This window comes from Loxodonta africana, chromosome 7 (assembly GCF_030014295.1).
Source record: "Loxodonta africana isolate mLoxAfr1 chromosome 7, mLoxAfr1.hap2, whole genome shotgun sequence".
In the NCBI taxonomy this organism is placed as follows: domain Eukaryota; kingdom Metazoa; phylum Chordata; class Mammalia; order Proboscidea; family Elephantidae; genus Loxodonta; species Loxodonta africana.
Window position 1 is genome coordinate 72,703,132 of NC_087348.1, and position 21,501 is coordinate 72,724,632.

Consider the following 21,501-nt stretch of genomic DNA (forward strand, 5'->3'; position numbering starts at 1 on the left):
AGCAACCTGGTGGCAGGTTGATTACATTGGACCAATTCCATCATGGAAAGGGCAGTGTTTTATTCTTACTGGAATAGACGCTTACTCTGGGTATGGATTTGCCTTCCCTCCATGTAATGCTTCTGCCAAAACTACCATCCGTGGACTTACAGAATGCCTTACCCCCTATCATGGCTTCCCACATAACATCACCTCGGATCAAAGGGCTCACTTCACAGCAAATGAAGTGCAGCAATGGGCCCATGCTCATGGAATTCACTGATCTTGCCATGTTTCCTATCATCCTGAAGCAGCTGGCTTGATAGAACAATGGAATGGCCTTGCAAAGACACAATTATGGCGCCAGCTAGGTGGCAATACTTTGCAGGGTTGAGGCAATGTTCTTCAGGAGGCTGTATATGCTCTAAACCAGTGTCCAATATATGGTGCTGTTTCTCCCATAGCCAGGATACACGGGTCTAGGAATCAAAGGGTGGAAATGGGAGTGGCACTGCTCATATTACTCCTAGTGACACACTCACAAAATTTTTGCTTCCTGTTTCATGACCTGTAAACAGGTCTGTGCTTTTTTGGTTGTACTTGTTTTAGTTGTATCATGTTAGGTGCAAGTATGACTTTACAATTGTCTTCATTTAGAGATTATGTATGGTTTAGGGAGATGTGTACAGGTGTCAAATTGATGAAGGGTGTACTGTAATGGTTAAGGTTGCATGTCAACTTGGCTGGGCCATGGCTTTCAGTGGTTTGGCAGTTATGATGTAGTTTGGTAGCTACGTAATAATGTAATTACTTCCGTAATGAGATCTGATATAATGTAATCACCTCCATGATGAGATCTGCTATGAAAATCCAATCAACTAAAAGGGAATTTCCTTGCGGGTGTGGCCTGCATCCAATATATGTGAACTTCTGGCAAGGCTCATGGGCTTTTGCTCACTCTGGATCCTACATCTGGCCTCTGGTTCTTGGGACTTGAGCTAGCAGCTTACCTGCTGATTTTGGGATTCGTCAGCCTCTGCAGCCTGTGAGCCAAAGACCTGCCATCTTACCTGTCAATCTTGGGTTCATTAGCCCCTGCAGCTACATGAGTCAGGAGATGCCTCCAGCCTGACCCATGGACTTGGGACTTTCCAGCCCCTACAACCATGTGAGGCATTTCCTTGATATAAATCTCTCTCTCTATATATGTATATATACTTCACTGGTTTTGCTTCTCTAGAGATCCCAGCCTAAGACAAAAGCTCCCTACCTTCAGGCTGGTAGATATAGTTAATGTACAGGAAGCAGAAACCACGGCATGCTGGACCGAGGCAGCCTCTCAATACTGTTGTAAACCAGAGAGCATGCATGCAGCATCTGATAGAGGCCAGAGAAGGGTTCCTTGGGGAGGCAGACCTTGAAGAATACGTGGTCACAGTCCCAGTGCCTAGGACAGAACCGAACATATAAGAGGAATTCAGCAAACATTTACTGAACAAATGAATGATTTAGTTTGGCACTGTGGAAGCTATCTGTTTCTTCTGACTTGCCCAAACCAGTTCCTGCATATAGACTCCAGCAGTCATTTCTCAGAACAAACCTGGGAAGGGATGGGGAAGGGAAGGGCAAGTGGAAGGGAAGAATTAGCAAAGAGAGGAACCCTGGGAACTGGCTGTTAATTTTTTTTCTCTTTTTGGTTGGGGGTAGAAGTATTTCTGAGCCAGGAAGAAGTTTTATTTTTATTTGAAGTTCCCAAGGGACTGAAGGGTGATAGGGTGCTGTTTCCTGGCTTTCTACATGGGTTGCTTCTGACGACCTGGACCCTTAACAGATCTCATGTCCTGAACAAAGCACCAGATTGCCTGTCTTTGTCCTCTTTGTCATCTTTGTCCCCCTTCTAAGAAATGGTCGGAGAACACTGGGCATATCCGGGTGCAGAGGCGGGAAGATCCAAGGAGAATTTCGCTCATAATCAGCCCCCATGCTGGCTTCTGAGAGTCTGTATGTGGAGTGTGGGCAGGACTGGCTCTTGCCAGGGTCTCATCAAAGCTTGAGTTATGGCTTCAATTGTGTCCTTGCAAAATATGTGCTGGAATCCTAACCTTATACCCATGGATAGGATCCTGTTTAGAAATAGGATTTTCTTTGTTTTGTAATTGAGGCTATACCAATGTAGGGTATGTCCTACACCTATTTACTTCTGAGTTATAAAAAGAAATTTATAAAACAGACACATACACACACACAGGGAAGACAGATGCCTTGTGAGGATTGCTAAGGAATGCCTGGGGCTACCAGTAAGGAAGGAATTGACAAGGCTGAGATCCTCATTTGGACTTGTAGCCTCCAGAATTGTGAGAAAATAATTTTTGTCCTTTAAAGCCACCCACATCTGGTATTTCTATTACAGTAGCACTAGAAAACTAAGATAGCTCGTTAAGTTGGCTCGATACCTCTGGTCTTCTCCCTGGAATAAGGGACAACAGTTCCCAGAGGGCTGCCTCATAGGAATGGGTGATTCCATGTACAGTACTGGATTGCCAGGACCTCCTAATATCAGAGCCCTTTACTTTGTCAGAGCAGGAGTTGGGTCATGTGTCCTCACTTGGGCTTGGAGGCTGTGACCACCTTGCTCACCCTCGTGGCTCTACTCTGTTACAAAGGAGATGGTTCCAGAAGTAGCATGGCAGCAGACTGTAGAGAGAGTGTGCATTTGATGGGTCCTAAGTCCACCAAATGGCTTTAGCCAGCTTTGCAAGTGGAGTTGGAAGGGCCAGTGGGGCTGCTCTGTGGCTTCCTGACAGGCTTAGTTCAAAACTGGAAGTTCCAATGGTAAGTGAGTCCTAAAATTCACTTTACATAGTACTCCTGGTTGGTAGAACAGAGGCACGAAAGTGTCAAAAGAGGAGGCCTTGCCCTTTGTGAGGTTTTAGTTGGTGGAATCATTGGGGGGAAACCTGCCTTATCAGTGTGGCAGGGAAGAAGGAAACCAGGTACATCATCAAGAGAAAACTCAGAAGTTAACCTGAGGAAGCTTGATGGGAATGGGGGCACTCATCGCCATCCACCTGCATGTGCAACAGCCCTGATGGTGAATGTTTGTGGCTTCAGTAAAAGGAAAACAGAGGCTAAGTCCTCCCTACTTCTTGGGTGAGGAACTCCAAGGCTGCGATGGGGCCACAAGTGAAATCAGCCCTGGAGGGGTCACTGGGCCTCCCAAGGCTTCTTCACAAGCCAAGGTTTGTACACTTAACCTCTCTATTTGGTAGAGCATGTGACACATATTTTTTCATGCATTCATTCATTTATTCAAAAAAACCTCATTGAGCACCTCCTTTGTGACCGACCAAGGGCAGGATGTGAGGTGTACAGAGATGAATCACATGCTGTCCTGCCATCAAGGAGCTCACCATCTAAGACATGAGTCTTAAACGAAGAGTAGTTGGGGAGGGCAAATGGAAGTTGGGAGGGGATAGTGTGACCAGAAGAGAAGTCTCATCAGGATTAATTGGAGGACTATTCATACTTCACACCACCCCGGAGACTTATGTCTCTAGTTGAGAGAAACTTGTCATATACCTTAGTTGGACTGGAGTAGCAAAAATGTTGGGAATCACTGGCCCAGTGGGGTAAGCAAAAATAACAAAAAGATTACAAAACAAAGCAACAGAGACATGAGGGAAGGGAGAGCAGAAGAAGAGCATACTTCCCAGGTAGTGCTCTTAGTTGGCATGGCGTATCAGGCTTGATTTGAATTATATCAATTAGCAAATAAAGCCTAGAGAAACATTTTCTCAAAGTATATATCAGAGGTAGCTAACTGATGGATGCAGACTGCACTGGATGTGGGAAATAAAAATATGAATAAAACATAGTCCCTGCTTTCAAGGTGTTCAAATTCTAGCTGAAAAGGCGACATGGACACACGTAAAATGAAATGACAATATACTAAACGCTGAGTTGAGAACTGTGCAAAGTATTCTGGGAAAATAGGGAAGGGAGTGACTCTTAGAGTGAAGAGGAGGAATGGGTTTATGAAGGAAGGGGTATTTGAACTGGGTGTTGAAGGATGAGTAGTTTATCCAGTGAGGAATAGAAGGCAGCCCAGGCATAGGGGAGAGGATATGTACAAAGGGTGTGAAAAAGCAGGGCATGTTTGGAAGCTGACTGTTGATCCACTGTGGCTGGGGCATAATTGTATAAAGGCTGAAAGAGGAGATGAGGCCAGAGAGAGTGACTGGGACCTTGACTTATAAAGGGTCCTGTGGACAAAGGGCATCCCCAAAGGTTTTATTTATTTATTTTAAGACAAATCTACAACTTTATTGCCATTCTTTTGAGAAACTTCAGAGTGGGTTCCATTTGTAACACACAGCCAAGCTGAAAAATAAAACCCCTCTTTCCCTGCTTATCTTCTAATATTGTGCTTGCCAGCTGCCCCACCTTCACTTTCCTCATTACCTCCCTCGACACACTCTCTACACTCAGTTGTGCTGACTCAAGCCTTTTCCTCTTTTCTTGCCTTCCAATTTACCACTTTCTTTTCTGCCAGTGGCTCTCAGCCCTTTCCAATGTAAATGCCCTTCACCTCCCAATCAACTAAGGCTGGGAACCAAAAGTAGCAAAGACAATATTCCTTGTAGTACACAGGCTGGGAGAGGCACGAATACTCATCCACATGTAGATTGTACTCTCCTACGTCACTTTCTGTTTTTGATTCCTGAGGACAGGGAGCTCCTGGAGTGGAGGGGGATGTGTCCTGTTTACGTACCAGCCCCCACCCCAGTGCCTGATACAGTGGGCCTTCAATAAGAGTTTAAGAGATACTCCATTTCTCCCTCCCTGCAAACTTAGGTACTATGTTTTCTTTATTTTCCCATTCTGGTTTTTTTTTTTTTTTTTCTTTTCTTTTCTTTTTATTGTGCTTCGGATGAAGGTTTAGGGAGCAAACTGGTTTCTCATTAAACAATAATATACATATTGTTTTGTAACACTGGTTGCCAACCCCACAATGTACAAACACTCTCCCCTTCTTAACCTTAGGTTCTCCATTTCTATTCATCCAGCTTCCCTGCATCCTCAAAGGTTTTAGAAGAGAAGTTCAAGAGACTTCTATGGCATCATTGTGGAGCATGGATTGGAAGGGTGTTCTGGAAATAAGAAGGCCAATTAAGCTGTTGCAGTGACTCAGGTCACACAGAGCCCTAGCAGGGGTAGTGGTGATGGGGAGGAGGGAAGTGATCAAAGACAGTTCTGAGCTAGGATGGACAGGAAAGACTTGGATTCTGTGGAGAATGATGGAGAGGGAGGAGACTTGATGACTCCTAGGTTTCCAGCTTTGGTGTCACTCACTGGGAAACAGGAGGAGTGGACTTAGAGGAAGGCAGGGCTGGGGAGGGGAAGAAATTATGGGTTCAGCTGGGGACGTGGTGAGCGTGAGGAGCCCATGGTACACCTGGTAAGAGTTGTTCAAAGGCAACTGGAGACCAAGTCTCTATAGCTATGTTATCTTGGGGTGATATTAAAGTCCTTCTGCACCCTGCGGGCATGAAGAGCAGGGGACTTGATTGAGACTGAGAGGCTGTACTGGGAAATGTTTAACAGCCAGTTTTCTGGGGTAGAAAAGGCCCTGATATGTAGCATTTGCTGGTACAAATTCTCCCTCCCATCATGGCCAATGTCAAGCTACCAATTCAATATCTCTGAACATGGAGTTGGGAAGGAATGCACAGTACCCGTTGCCATCAAGTCAATTCCAGCTCATAGCGATCCTATAGGACAGAGTAGAACTGCCCCATAGGGTTTCCGAGGAGCACCTGATGGATTCTAACTGCTGATGTTTTTATGGTTAGCAGCTGTAGCTCTTAACCACTACGCCACCAGGGTTTCTGAATGCATAGTAAAACTAAAAAAAAAACCAAACCCAGTGCCATCAAGTCAATTCTGACTCATAGTGACCCTATAGGACAGAGTAGAACTGCCCTATAGAGTTTCCAAGGAGCGCGTGGAGGATTTGAACTGCCGACCCGTTGGTTCGCAGCTATAGCACTTAACCACTACGCCACCAGGGTTTCCTAATGCATAGTAGCCCACCGTTATAGAGCAATTCCCCCAAACATAAAATAGATGTAATCTTAAGAGCATAGATAGTAGTAAAATGATTTTTTACCAGTTGCTGTTGAATTGATTCTGATTCATGGCGACCCTATGTGCATCAGCGTAGAATTGTGCTCTACAGGGGGTTTTCAGTGCCTGAGTTTTCAAAAGTAGATTGCCAGGCTTTTCTTCCAAGATTCCTCTGGGCGGATGTGAACCTCCAACATTCTGATTAGCAGCCAAGCATGTTAACCATTTGTACCACCCAGGGACTCCCAGTAAAATAATTAGGAAGTGTATATTTTGAATATGTATTTCCTTTTCTATTATAATTTATTTAATTATAAGTTTATGTAATTTCATATTTAATAATGTTTATGTTTAATACCAGCTCATAAAATTTCTGAAAATTTAACATCTAAGTTATTGTGAACCGGTATCAAGCCAGCTCTGACACATCCACTGAAAAGTCTCCTTCAAAATGCAAATTGAAAAGGGCCTAGAAATCCACCTGCTTCTCAGACAGGCTCAGTGTCTCCCCAAAGTTACACACCTGTTGAGGACAGAGCCAGGCCCAGGACCCAGGAGGCGACTCCTGGTCCTTCATTCCTTCCTGTTGACCTCTCTGTGCCCAGGCCAGCCTTGCAGACCTGAGAACACCGTGTGGTACTTGACCCCAGGATGATGACTCATGTCACCCTTGAGTGAGTGAGTCAGGAAAGAGGCTGCTGGACTGCCTGGAACAAAGAGAAATGGGCAAGATTTATTTCTGCTAGGAGCTAAATAAGAGGCTCAGATACATTTCTGCTATTCCCGGAGCCTTTGAACTGCCTCCGATTGAGCAATTGCACATACTTCCAAGAAGAAAAAATTTCTTCAAGCGGACTTATTTCAAAAAAAGAATTGCTGAAGTGAACAAGCTGGAAAGGAAACTTGGAGACATGTTTTGGCTCACTTCCTGTCTTGGTGCAGAGTGGATTGGGAGATGGTTGAGAGGGAGGAAGGTCTGGCCCTTTCTTGACCATTTTTCACAGGATGTAGAACCTGGATCTCAGGCATTTCAGGTCTCCTCAAGCCCCTACTCCTTCAGAGTGGCATCTAATTTCCAAGGGCTCCTAGAATGCCAAGGAGGGATGCCCTGATCTTCAGTGTCATCTGTCACAGCCGGCATTTGACAAGAAGTCCATCACGCTTTTTGTCATTCCTTACTTAGTCCCAGAACCCAGTGCCATTGAGTCGATTCCTACTCATAGTTAGTAGGTAACCACAAAATCATCCTTCTCTAGGCACCTTCAACTGTGATGACTCTCTGCTAATGGATGCACAGGAATTATTCTGCTAGTCCCCTCCCCCCTCCTCCTCCAGCCCAAAGTGTGAAACCCTTTGAGGGTGTCTAAAGACCTTATCTATCCACACATACCAAAGAGCCAGTTCTTCTCTTTGGGGTCTTTTTCTCAGGATTCTGTCTGGGAAATGGGTCCCAAGACTTCTTTGTTCTTTCACATGGGGATTTTCCCCTACCTCCCCCTGCCAAATTTTTTTTTTTATTACCTCAGGGAAGCAGAGAGACCCTGTGTGCAAATGGTTAATGCACTCTGTTGCTACTGAAAGGTTGAAGGTTCAAGTCCCTCCAGGGGTCCTCGGAAGGCCTGGCAATCCATATCCAAAAAACCAGCCTATAGAGCACAGTTCTACTCTGACACACGTGGGGTTGCCATGAGTCAGAGTCAACTTGAAAGCAACTGGTTTTTCAGGGAAGAAAAGCCACAGACCCCTTTCTTAGGGACTCATCAGTGCCTATAGTCTCAGTGCTTCTACTCCACTCTCCTTTCTCTCACCCCCGTAATCTTTTGCTAGTCTTGGGGACAGAAGACTTACCCTTACTTGGAATGTTTTCTCCCAAATCTTTTTTTCTGTGCCCTGAGCCCTTTCCATTTCCCTAAGGGCCCTTTGAGACATAAAAGGCAGGAACAGACTCCCTTTTCTCTGCCACCTGCTGCTACAGCCCTCCCCCAAGGCAAAAAGCCCAGAATGGCCTTGCTACTGGCCTGAGGGGAAGGGCAGTGGAGTGAAAGGAGATACCAGGGGCATCAGTTACTATTTCTAAAGTGCCATCTCGCTCCACTGCTTGAGCACTGTGCTAACTCCTGCCTTCCTCCTCCGGGAGTTAGCCTGGGCTCTTCTCCTGTATGTGGCCCTGACACTGGTCTGAGCAGATGCTGGCTCACACCCAGGGCTAGAATGCCTTTTGACTCAATGGAGGAAGGTTCCCTTGGCCAACAAAGACTGTAGGAGATCCCCAGGAGTGGAGAGCATGGCCAGAGAAAATTGGGCTCTTAGAGGGTTTCCCAGGAGAGTTCAGACCCCTGGGATTGTTGGGGTACTTAGGGAATGGCTGTGCTAGATAGCCTGTCCAGATCACCACTAGACCCCTGCTCCTGTCTCCTAGCCCCTGGACCAGAGGGGATAGGGCTGAGGGGTAGTTACCACTTGGGAAGTCCCTTCTAGTCCCTCCCACTGCTCTTTCTGTTGTCCGTAAGTCTCTTCTGCATCTTCACCCTTCTCTACTTACCCCTCCTCCCATATTCTCCTCTTCAGTCTGAATCTGCTTTCAGGAGAGAATCCTCTGGCCCTGCTGACACCCTGGGTGGACTGTGTTCCCTTCAGCCGTTCCTTCAACGATCCAGTATACTATAGGCTAAGCACCTGCTCTGCTAAATACTGTTTCTGCCCCTTTTTCAGAGGACTCCCCATGCTAAACCTTGGCTTCCACTTGTGGAATGAAAACCTCTGTCCTTCAGGAGTCAGCACAGAGGCAATGGAAAGATCTGGGGCTTTGGAACCAAACAGACTTGGGACAGACCACCAGCACTGTGGTCAACCCAGTAATGTTTGCAAAGCACTCTAAACCCACCTCCTGCAACCACTGGCTGCCCAACAGCCATGAATGTCAGCATCACCAGAGTGCATGTCCTCTGATGATTTTAACTCCAATCATGTCTGACTGTGTTTAATCTATTTGTCTATCCAGAGGAGACGCCCTGTCCACACTGTGACTATGTCTCTTTTACTTGCAATAGACAAAGCCAGGAACTCTGCCACCTAGCATGAGCACCAGAAAATTTGGGCCTTGCTTAGGTATTGGTGTTGCTGTGGCTGAGAGAACTCAGCTGCCCTGTTCAGAGAAGGAGAAAGGAACTCACTGAGTAAATACCACGTGCCAGGCACCTTGCAGATATTTCTCATTCAGTCCTTACAACTATCTTGAAAGGTAGATACTGTTACCTCCATTTTACAGATGAGGAAACGGAGGCCCAGGGACATTAACCTAGCAAAGAAGAGGCAGAACGAGAATTAGAACCCAAACTCCCAAGCTCCAAAGCCCTCAAACAACATCTCAAGATTAAGGAAGCAAGATGGGGCTGTCACGGGGTGGACCTTTACTCAAGCTCAGTGGAAGTACGGGACTTGGCTCTGCAGCTGGCCAGGCCCAGGGATCTGCAGAGGCACCACTCAGCACTTTGGGATGATCTCTGATGCCCGAGGAGGTTTTCTAAGTCTGCCCTGGACTGTTCTGGGGTAAATGCAGGGGGAGCACCCTCTCTCTCCTGTGAGAGCAACCCTGAGAAGAAGGAAGATTGGGAGGCCCTGTGGAAGGACAGCACAGATACATTTTTTTTTAAGGGAATTATTTATTTATTTCATTGTGCTTTAGATAAATGTTTACAAAGCAAATTAGTTTCTCGTTAAACAATTAATACACATATTGTTTTGAGACATTAGTTGCCAACCCCATGACGTGTCAGCATTCTTCCCTTCTCAACTTGGGTTCCACATTTCCATTTATCCACCTTTCCTGTCCCTTCATGCCTTCTCTTCCTTGCCCCAGGGCTGGTGTTCCCGTTTAGTCTCATATACATTGCTGAGCTATTTGTATTATTGTTTGTTTTAAGGGCCAGCATGGACACATTTGCTTATTCTTTACTACAAGCAAACCTATGCGTAGCAGAGCCTGGGGAGCAGGGGTTCTAGGACCTCTGCCAGCTCCACCCATCACTCCCAGGAGAGGCCTTGGCCAAGACCCTACGCCTGTCTGGGTCTCAATTCACCATCTGTAAAAATGGGACTAGGAGGTAGGACGGCTGATCTCCAGTGGCCTTCCCCCTCATCCTCTGAATTTGCAGAGGGGCTGAGAGAGGATATGTGTGTGCAGTCACCCCAAACAATTCCCTCCATCGGGTTCTTCATCTAGAGATAGACCAGTGGTATTAATAGCAGCCTAATCTCTTTCAAATTCTTTGTGTTGCTAAAATGAAAGCAAAAATTTGAAGCTGGAAGAACAAAAAAAACTCCCTTCTGAGAATTCTGAGTCACTCCAGAAAGGTCAGTGGAGTCTGAATTAACCCATTACTTCCCAGAAGGGCTTCCAACACCCGAAGATTAATAGGGAATCTGAGAGCCACTCAGCTTGCTGGATATGCTTCTGGGACGCAGCTCGCTGCCCTGGAACTGTGGTTTCAGAGAGGAGTGTAATCTGTTCTGGGTTGGTCTCAAGGCACTGGGAAAGTTATCTTTGGGGCCAGTTGGAGAGGCTAGTGCCTTCTAAGAATGTCAGCTAAGAGTTAGTTAGCTCAGGCCTGTAAGGAGTTGGAGAGTCAGACAGACCTACGGTTGACTCTTGGCACTGCCACTCATTGGCAATATGACTTTGGGCTAGTCTTTGGGCTGCCATTTCCTCATCTGTAAAATGGGAGTAATAATAATGTTAATAATAATGGTATTTACATTACCCATCTCACAGAGTTGTTGAAAGGGGATAATTTCTGTAAAGACAATTTCTATACCGTGACTCCTGCAGTTGCTCCAGTGCTTGCTGGGACATCCTGCTGGCTGAAGTCTCTAGGATGGAGGTGTTCACCCAGTTGGAAATGGGCGCGCCTGTGGTCGTATGGCCTCTCTGTCAAAGCAGCCCTCTCCTGCCCTTCCTGCATTAGCTATTTCCAGGGACAGAGCCTATGCTGTTGACCTACCAGATATAGGACTTTCTGGGATAGATGTTTGGATGAACAAACCAATGGACAGTTGTATGAATGGAAGAGTCAGAAGATGAGGTGGGTGAGTGGATAAGTCAACAGACAGACAAGTGGATGGGTGGATGGATGGGTGGGTGGATGGATGGTTGGGTGGATGGGTGGATGGGTGGTTGGGTGGATGGGTGGATGGGTGGTTGGGTGGATGGGTGGATGGTGAATGAATGAATGGATGAATGAATGGATCGATGGATGGATGGATTTGCCAGACCACACAGTAAGAATCATGCAACTTCAAACTGTGTACCCACTCTAATGCCCTTATATGGCCTCCATAAGCCAGAGTGTCAGTGCTGCTTTCTCTCCCCTGCCCCTACCACCATGCGTAGTCCTGCTGGGAATACATACTCCAGTTCTCCTGTGGGGGGGTCAGAGGCCCCATGCTGTGTTCTTTTACTACGCTCTATCAAAACTCCTGGTGTTGTAGGCAGAATGGATGAGGAGAAAGATGATGGGCCTTGGAGTCAGATTAGTCTGGGTTAGAATCCTTGGTCTGCCGCTTATTAGCTGTATGGTCTTGAACAAGCTGCTGAACCTCTATGAACCTTAGTTCCTTGATCTCATAGCAACCCTATGGGACAGAGTAGAGCTGCCACATAGAGTTTCCTAGGAGCGCCTGGCAGATTCGAACTGCCAACCCTTTGGATAGCAGCTGTAGCACTTAACCACTAAGCCACCAGGGTTTCCTCCTTGATATATAAAATGGAAATAATAAAACTCATCTCCTGGGGATTAAATAAGATAGGTTTTGAAATGCACCTAGCATAGTATCTGATACTCAGTAGGCAAAGCTAGAAATAACTGATGAATGAAAGAATGCACTAAAGTATGTTAGTTTTCTTTCTTTCATAAGCAGGGCTAGGACCAGGACAGATAAAATGTTTACCAATGGTTCAGAGATTTCTAACCTCTTAATTAAATGTTTGATAGTTATATCAGCAGAGGTCCTTGGATCATTTACCCAGGTACAAAGGTGACTGGATCCAGCCAAGTTGCTTCCTTTCTCTGTACCTCAGTTTACCTTCCTGTAAAATGGGCCAGGTTATACTTAATCTGGGGGTAGAAGGACTGGAGTCAAAAGAGCTAATTGGCTGTTGGCACTGACACACCTAACCCTTTACTGGCCAGGTTTGAGAGGCAGTGAAAAGGGCCTGAAATTGGGTTATGGAAGGAGCAGCTTGGAGACCAAACATTTCTAAATATTTTTTCCTTTTATGGGCCCATGCTCTAGATTGCCACTTCCTGGAGATTGTATTCTAAACTTTGCCGTGATGGATGTGCAGTCCGCGTGCCCATGAGCTCCACCAGAACCCAGATGTCACCCTGGGGGCGGGACTCTGCTTTTACCTTGCTATTTTAAGCAGTGGATTTATAATGATGGATGGGAGAGAAAGCAAACAGGCAGGAGCAGCGTGGGAATGGACTGGCCAGCAGGGCTGCCGGGACTTCCCACCAAGGAGTGTGGGGTTTCTCCTTGTCAAGTGTGGGACCTCAGCCAGCATCCACTCTGCTGCTATCTGGCAGCAGCAGACATCTCTTAGTGTTTGTCTGACTTAATTCATGTCTGTTTTGTTTTGCTTTCTGACCCACAGACTGACTTAGGGTCTTTTCTGAGGAGCGAGAGGTGGAGGCAGAAGAAAGGAAGTGGAGGTTAGAAAATGTGGTATTTCTGATGAGATCTGGGAATACTATGATCCCAGAGGAAACCCTGGTGGCGTAGTAGTTAAGAGCTATGGCTGCTAACCAAAAGGTCAGCAGTTGAAATCTACCAGTCGCTCCTTGGAAACAGTATGGGCAGTTCTACTCTGTCCTATAGGTTTGCTGTGTGTTGGAATCAACTCAATGGCAATGGGTTTTTTTTTTTTTTTTTTTTTAAGATCCCAGAATCCTCTGGAATGGGGTCATCAAGTCTTGTGGTTTGTTGTAACTTGGAAGGATCCAGGACTCCATGGTTGGAAAGGCCCCCTGAGCTAAGAATCTTGCGACCCTTGCCACAGCCTTTACTGGAACTCTCCCAGGAGTGGGGAGCTTACTACCTTAAAGAGAAGCTCATTTCATCTTCAGAATGTTCCAACCACTAGAAAGTTTTCCCTTGCCTTGATCTAACCTTTTAGGCATTGGCCATGAGTCTGTCCTTTGGAAACAATAGAGCCACATGAATGTTTATCTGAGAAGAGATTTTATTTCCCACTGCACCTTTTCTTCTCCAGACTAAAGGTCTCTAGTTTTTAAAACAAAGTCTTATCCTTACAGCATTCTGCTTCCTTTTTTCTGAACATGCCCTATTTTTTCCAAATCTTTAACATGCATAGCAAAAGATATTTGGTGGAATTTAAGACATAAAGGAAAAGTGGAACTATTACCTCTCATGTTTTGGAAACCATATTCCTATTAATACCACTTGGACCTGCAGACACATCACGCATGTGGTTCTAAGAGGTTTCTGGGAGGTATAGCCAACTTCCCTGGTGGATTTGGGTTTATGGGTACTTTTTTTCTACCTCAATCCCTGTTAAAATGTATTTTACCAAATACCACTGATATCACTGCTACAGAAGTCCAAATAAAAGTGGCAGAAACTAATCACAGAGCCCACCTTTGGGTGAACCTGATGCTCAATTTCTTCATACGTTAGCCATTTGGGAGGGAAACACAGCATGCCCTGGCCCCATAGCTCTCATTCCTAAGAGCTGGGTTAAATCTGTCCAGCATGGCTTCTCCCCCTCCTGTCTTCATCTCCCCTCTACCCATTAGCCATTGTCCCCCACCCTTCAGGCTCTTCTGACTGGAGAGATTCCTTTCAACATTTGAGTGTTTATTCCTCAGCTTTAATACCATTTCTAACGTGGAGTCTTCACTAAAACCAAGTACCCCAACCCATCCCAATTTCCAGCATTAGGGACCCTTTCTCTGTGCTCCCGCAACTTCTCACTTTCAAGTATTTATCCCATTATACCATTTTCCAACCGCCTTCCATCACTAGGCCCCATACTGCTTGAGGGCCAAAACCACGCCTTCCTCATCTAGCACAGGGCCTGGTAGAGTAAAAAAAAAAAAAAAAAATTAAAGTAAATGCGAATGAATGAATAAATGACATAGTTTATGGATATTCTACTTGAGATGAGATTTCTTGAGTTGTCCAGTAGGTGTCACTCAATTATTTCAGAGCTGAGTGGGGCTACCTTTCTAGTACAGAGAATGTCAAAAGCCATGATGGTCATATTGACCAATCCCGGGATGGGAGGAGGATGGCATCAGCAAGCATTTTGATGAGCCCTCTGGGGATCCACAATAAATCAAACACCTGGCCTGCCTGAGGGAGCTAATTCCAGAGGGACAGAACAGGGGTGTGTGTGTGTGTGTGTGTGTGTGTGTGTGTGGTATGCCAGATCATAGCCTGTCCTGTAGCTCTCTGGCTCTAGGGCCTTTCTGAACCACATTCTATGGGGTCAGAAAGAACACCTAGTATCAGGGGAGGTGGTGGGGCTTTCTGACTTTTCCTGCTGCAGCCTCCAGCAGTCAGCAGCACCTCACACAGTACATAGCAGGTACTAAGTAAATGACAGTGTCCCTCCTTTCTCCCTGTGTGTTCCAGCGACCCCCCTCTCTGTGGGTAAGGACAGTGTCTGAAGATGTCATCTGTGGGTCTGGTGGTTTTCATCTTCATCAGCAGAGTGGCTCCTTCGGGAGAGCTCTGAAGTTGTGGAACCAGGCTGCTAGTTGGTTTTGTAGATCACTTAGGACTTCCTCCGCTCTCATAAGGGGCAGGAGGCCTAAAGGAGTGTAGGGGTGGGAAGAGGCCAGGCAGGGCCCTCTGTACTTGTGCCAAGCTTCCTGGGCTGCAGACATACATGGAGGTGGCCTCTGTGAGCACCTGCTCTGTGCTGGGCACTCTCCTTTCATCCTCAGAACAACCTTACATTGGAGGCATTTTCACCTGTTTCCTTGACAAGGAAATTGAGGCTCAGTGGTGAAGTCAACTTTCCAAGGCCAGTGAGTGGCAAAGTGGGGACTAAAATCCAGCTATCCAGTTCCAAGCCTGTGCTCTTTCTACCTTACTATTCTGCTGCTCCAGATGGAGACCTGGCATTATTAGACTTCTCATCTAAGAGGAAGCCGAGTAGCTAGACCCAATGGCTCAGTTCTGTTGGCATGTGAGGGGGAATCATGATGCTGTGCGTTTTGACTGTCAAGAACCAAGAAAGAGCAGATAGATATTTTCAGTTAACAGAAAACTCAATCCAAACTGACTTAAAACACCGAGGAGATTTAGTTGTTCATGTACCTGGCTAGTCCAGAAAGAGTTCGGGCTTCAGGTGCACTCTGATTAGGGCTCCAGCTCCATTTCTCTGCAGGTTCCTTGACTCTGCCCACCTCTGTATGTGTCAGTTTTATTCCCAGTCTGGTTTTCCTCGTGGAAGCAAAATGGCTTCAGCTGTACCAGCCAGAGAAAGAGAAAGCATCTAGGTTCCAGAAACTGAACCAAGCACTGGGACCAGAGAACTGCTCATTGGTTTGTTATTGTTGCTAGTTCCTGTCGAGTTAGCGCCAACATTATTTATAACAGAATTAAAGGTTGCCCAGTCCTGTGCCATCTTCATGATTATGGTATGTTTCAGTCCGTTGTTGCAGTTATTGCTCATTGGCCTTGGCTGGGTCTATTGTCTGTCCCTGAGCCAATCACTGGATTGGCTCCAGATGGATGAGATTATGCTGATTGGGGCCAATCCCAGCCAGACCTCAAGGTTGCCACACCATAGGGAGGGGGTAGCCTGGCTTCTGGGGAAGCAGCCCAAGGTGTGTTATGAGCTGCTTGGGGTGAACTCTGCATAGGGGCCCCGTAACAGGGCACACAGCAACCACCCTGGCTGAGGCTCTAGAATTGTGACATTAGCAGGGCTGTCAGGCCCAGCGAGGGCTGTACTCAGGAGAAAGAGCCTGGTACTGAGGGTCAGAGGAACTGCTGAAGGGTGTGAAGGTTACATGACAGATGAGGTCCTGAACATGATCCCTTACTCTCCATCCACACAGCCAAGGGAGGCCAGGTGGTTTAGTGGAAGGAGCCCTGGTCACAAAATCAGGAAAATCTTTGTTCAAATGCTTGGTTCTTTGTATGGTTTTGGGCAAGTAGCTTCCACTCTGAGGAAGTTATTAAAAAGATGGGAATAGTCATAATTATATCAGAAGTCATCACGAGGATTGAATTAGATGACACTGATAAAGCTCCTAGAATAGTGCCTTGCTCAATAAATGGTACACAAATACTAATCTGATTCCAGTGGAGTGTCCTCCATTAGTACCAGCTTTGAGGAGTTTGAAGCAGTCTTCTCCCTTCTGGGATAGTTTTGTTTATTGTAAGAACCAAATTAGATGCACATTTCTAAGGTCACCTCTGACTTTCTAAACAAAGCCAGAGAGCAGGAGGAAATGCAATTCCAAGTGCCCTCTCCTAGCCTAGTTTGACCTTCAGTGTTGATGTAAACTCAAGCAGGCTGATGCTGTTTGGGCCTCTCTCTGGCTTGTGGCTCCTGGAAATGGAGCCCAGCTCAGGACACTGATGGGAACAGATTTGACTTGTCCTTTTGGCGTCTCCCCAGCCTGCGGCGCCCAGGCCTCTCGGAGCATTCTTGGGGCTGACGCAGCAGAGGTTCTGGGCACACACGGCCACTCTGCAAGGAGGCTGCCATGCCCAACGTTCCTGAGGAGGAGGAGCCCCCCGGAGATCCTCAGGCAGCCCAGAGCACAGCCAGCCAAGTAAGTGCCCCCTCCCTTGCCCTTGGGTAGCCTGGCTGGGGGCCAATCCAAATTCTGCGGGCAGAGGCCACAGCTTCCAGTCTGGCCAAGGGTTTGCTGACAGCCTGAGCACCCTGCAATGGGTGCTTGGGGAAGATGCGTGACTTTCATGCTGAGGAATAGATTACCCTGAGTTTGTCGGGATTAATTGAGGCCCCCACATATCCTGAGAGTGGAACTTTCTGGGCTGTGTCTGACCGAGACCTCATAACCACCCTAACCCTGTAGGCTTATCCTTAAAATAGAGAAAGATGTAGAGGAGAAACCTCAGCATTGAGGGCCTCATCATGTCAGGGTGCCAACAAAAGGCCACTTAAAGTGAACTTGCTTACAATGAAGATAAAAATTTCATAGTAAATAGTTCTAAAAAATCATTTCATTGAGATTTTATTGTAAAACAGAAAATGATGAGAATAAGTTAAAAGGTATCATTGAGATTTTATTGAGAAAATGAAATTATGACAAGTTGTTTTTAGCTGTACATATTATGAATTATAGGTTATAAGATAATTTTTGGAATGAACAAAGAATCAAGTGTTGATTTTGATTTTAGTGTATTTATTTTTTATACCAACAAAATAATCTACTCATATGATGCCATATCCTTCATTTCGTATTTGCTTTATGGCACCCTTATTAAGCGATTCTTTTTTTTTTTTTTTTTAATATTTAAGGACTCCATCCATTTTCCAAGAACTTTTTTTAACTGAGGATGGCAGAGTAGCAAGATGCAAGAGACCAGGGCTCTGAGCTTACAGAGTGCCCATGCCAGCCCTGGACTGTCCATCTCTAGACATTTTTTAAATAGAATTAATTTTTTTAGAGCAGTATTAGGTTTGTAGAAAAATTGTGCAAAAAGCAGAGAGTTCCAAATACTCCATCTCCCTCATGCAGTTTCTTCTATCATTAACATCTTGCATTCCTGTGGTACATTTGATACAACTGATAAATTGATATTAATACATTATTACTAACTAAAGTTCCTAATGTCCATGAGGGTTTTAACAAATGCAAAATGGTATGTGTACACCATAACAATTTCATTCAGAATAGTTTCAGTGCCCTAAAGATGCCATGTGTTCCACTCCAAGGATCTTTATATAATCCTCTGTTATTCAAATCATTCCCATTTGAGGAACCTATCTTGCTACCATCCTCATAATTTTTCTTCATTTATTAACTGATCCAGCTCTATCTGACCCTAAGTGGCCATGAGCTTGCATGTGAAGTTCTCCAACATCATTTTCTTTGACTTCATGAACTTTGCAGTTTGTTTACACTGAACTTGCATAGTCCCACTATATCTGATAGTCATACAAGCTGTCCTGGGCTAAATGAGAGGGAATAGAAACTAGTTAAGTGAGGGAAGAATATATCAGTAAGCATTAATTTTATAAATGGGAAGATCTTGAGTGATATTTTCATGTGATGATAGCATTTGTTTTCTTACACATAGCTTCGGGGACTTAGATGACAAGGATTTATTAAAGAGTGGCCCCTTGTATCTTCATATCCTAAGCCTATAGGATTGAGATGTTGCAGAGCTCAGCAGCCTTGTGGTAGTGTACTTTCCTTAAACATCTAGGTGGCAGTGGGTCAAACCTTCAATGCTTTGACCACATCCAGCCTATCTCAGGGTTTCATTGAGTACCCCCATCCTAGGGACTTACTGGCTCACAGTGAATGCTGCTCGTAGTTGCTTTTGGTGAATCAAGAAAGCTGCTCTGCTCTTCCACAGGTGACTTCTGACCTTCCCAAAACTGAGTGCCCTGCTGTTGCTCCTCCCCAAGTATAGACAATTCCCCAAAGCATTAGCAACAGTGGACTATAAGGTTTAATCAACATCTCTTCGGAAAGCATGGGGGTTAAAGAAGGGAATGACAACACAGAGCAAAACACTCACAACTGGATTCCAAATGTGACTACTCCCAGATCTGTCAGTCATGACTTTCCAGGGTTCTGGTTCCTTAGCAACCCTGCTCCTCAGCAGACTCTTTTTTGCGGTAGCCACCTCTGACCTCTTCCATTTCACTAGCAACTGTGGTGCCTTTGATCCTGATCCTCATGCAAAATCTTTCTCCCAAATCCTAGACATCTCCCCCAAACAGCTGCCATGTCATGCTCCCCAAGAATAAAAGTATTCCTAAAGGAAAAAAAAAAAACAAAGATGGAACTCTACCTTCCGTGAAGACAGCCTTTTACATTGAGTTCAGTTCCTCCTGGTTCCAAACTTTTCTAACTTAAAGGACCTTCAAACCTGCTCTTTAGGAGGCACAAAACAAGACAAAAAACTTGCTGGCTTTTCTGACCATTGTGGCTTCAATCCACACATATGGACAGCTCTATTAGGTTGGATGTGAGGGTAAATTTCTAGGGGTGGTCAAATAGGGAATGAATCCATAAGCTTGACACACAGTCGAGTGTAAAAGAGCCCTAGTTAGCCAGTAGGGCTCCAGATTTCAGTTCTACACAAGTTCACTCATCTGTGACCTTGAGCCAGGACCAGTCTTCTATAAAATGAGGGAGAGAATTCTGAAGGCCCTTCAAATGTCACCATTCTATTTCTGTGCTCATGGAAAATCAAGATATCAAAGACAATGTTTTCAAGTACCAATAGCTTCTGCATTGCTGTAGCCTAGCAGGAAAAGAGCCCGTGGGGAATTCAGGTGACCCAGGAGCTGGGAATCCCAGTTCCTGTTATGGAAGACACAGGACTGAAGAGTATAGACTCTGTGGCCAGACCAACCTGGGATTGAATACCAGCTCCTGCACATCCTGGTCAAGAGACCTTGTGCAAGTCTATTAACTTTTCTGTGCCTCTGATTCCTCATCTGTTATCCAGGACAAGTGGTATTTGCTCCCTCCAAGACTCTGCCTATTTATCCCAGCCATTGAGTATCTTCTTTGGCCTGCAGAACCACGAAGTTGTCCCCACTAGGGCCCCATTAGATCCAACATTCTTTTATTCCTTTGCTCATAGGCACTGGGCTTCCCTGAGTTCTCCAGAGACTAATGAAGCATTGTCAGTGAAGAGCTTCTCCCCCTCTTATACCCACCAGACAACCCACATTGGGCTTCTTAGGGATAGAGGAAGAGTCAGGCCTTGTGAGCTAGGCAGGAGCCTCCAGGGGCTGGAGTTTGTGTCCCTGGGAGCAGCGGAAGCCAGGCAGCCAGGGAAGTGGGGCTGGCTAGGAGGACTCAGCTAGAATTCCTGGTACCGTGTGAATTCCCACTACATGAAGCAGGCAAAGAACAGAGCATCCTTCTGAGTTCACAGCTCCCCGGAGTCCAGCCCTAGTTCTGGTGCCTTAGGCCCCCGCCCCCATTTCCCATCACTGGCAAGAGTGCTAGCTGAAGCCTTCCCACACAAAACACAGAAGCTGTGGACTAGATCCTGTTTTTCTTCCTAAGTGCATGCACACTCACATACTCACACAGACACAGACACACACACACACACACCCTTTAGGTTTCAAAAAAATCAGAAGCTGTAATCAAAACCCACAAACAAATCTCAGAGTGAAGCCTCCCAACAATGCATTCTCTGAAGCTGTGCCCTGAACAGTGTTTTCTGGGCTCTGCCTTGAACAGGGAGGAGCTCAAATGGATAAACTTGGAGATAAGTGGTTCTGGCAGGAATAAAAGCTATTAGGATACAAGCCTGTAACCTTAAGGGACCACAGAATGACAGACCTTCAGAGATAGAAAGAATCCCAGATCACCTCTAAGCACCTTCTTCCAAGGCAGGTAAAGTCATCCATAGCAATGGGCCCCAAACTAATCACCTCGGGGACTTGTTAAATCCTCTCCAGCACCCTAGACCTTCTGAATCAGAATCTCCTGGGGTGGGTCTTGGGAATCTTGGAATAACTCCATATCAGGAGCTCATCACCTCACAAGGAAGTCTGTGCCATGGTTGACTGGCTCTTCTTCCTGGTCACGCTGGAATCTCCCTCCGCAGTGATTCTCCCTCAGCTCTGCCCTCCACAATGGCCTGTAGTGGGGCAAAAACCTGAGATGCAGGAAGGAAGTTTCTAGGCCTTCCTGGAGTCTCTTTTCCTCCAGTTCCCTCAGTCTTGCTCCCATGACAGTTTTTAACCTCCTCCAGGCCCTCCTATGGACACATACCAGCCACTTCTCCCCTCTGCCTGGCCCTGGGGCCCAGATGCAGTCTGATTAGAGCATCAGTGATTTCCTGGGTTGTGACCAGCAACCATATTATAAAACATACTCAATAGAACAGCATGACCTCCTCATAGGTGTCTTCCAAGTCTGAGGGTGCAAATAGGCTCACGTTAGCTGCTACTGTTGTTGTTAGGTGCTGTTGAGTTGGTTCTGACTCGTAGAGACTCTATGTATAACAGAATGAAACACTGCCTGGTGCTGCGCCATCCTCATAATTGTTGTTATGCTTAAGCCCATTGTTGTAGCCACTGTATCAACCTGTTTTGTTGAGAGTCTTCCTCTTTTTCACTGACCCTGCCCTCTACTTTACCAAGCATAATGTGCTTCTCCAGGGACTGATCCCTCCTGATAAGATGTC

The 21,501-nt window shown here is 45.9% G+C and overlaps 1 protein-coding gene across 1 annotated transcript in view; it reads left to right on the forward strand.

Annotated features, from left to right (window-relative positions):
* IRAG1 (inositol 1,4,5-triphosphate receptor associated 1) overlaps positions 1-21,501 on the forward strand; it is a 156,019-nt gene that overhangs the window by 37,015 nt on the left and 97,503 nt on the right. Inside the window, 2 exon segments of the mRNA XM_003412003.4 lie at positions 16,763-16,834; positions 16,837-16,919. Coding sequence (XP_003412051.3) covers positions 16,763-16,834; positions 16,837-16,919 — 155 coding nt within the window.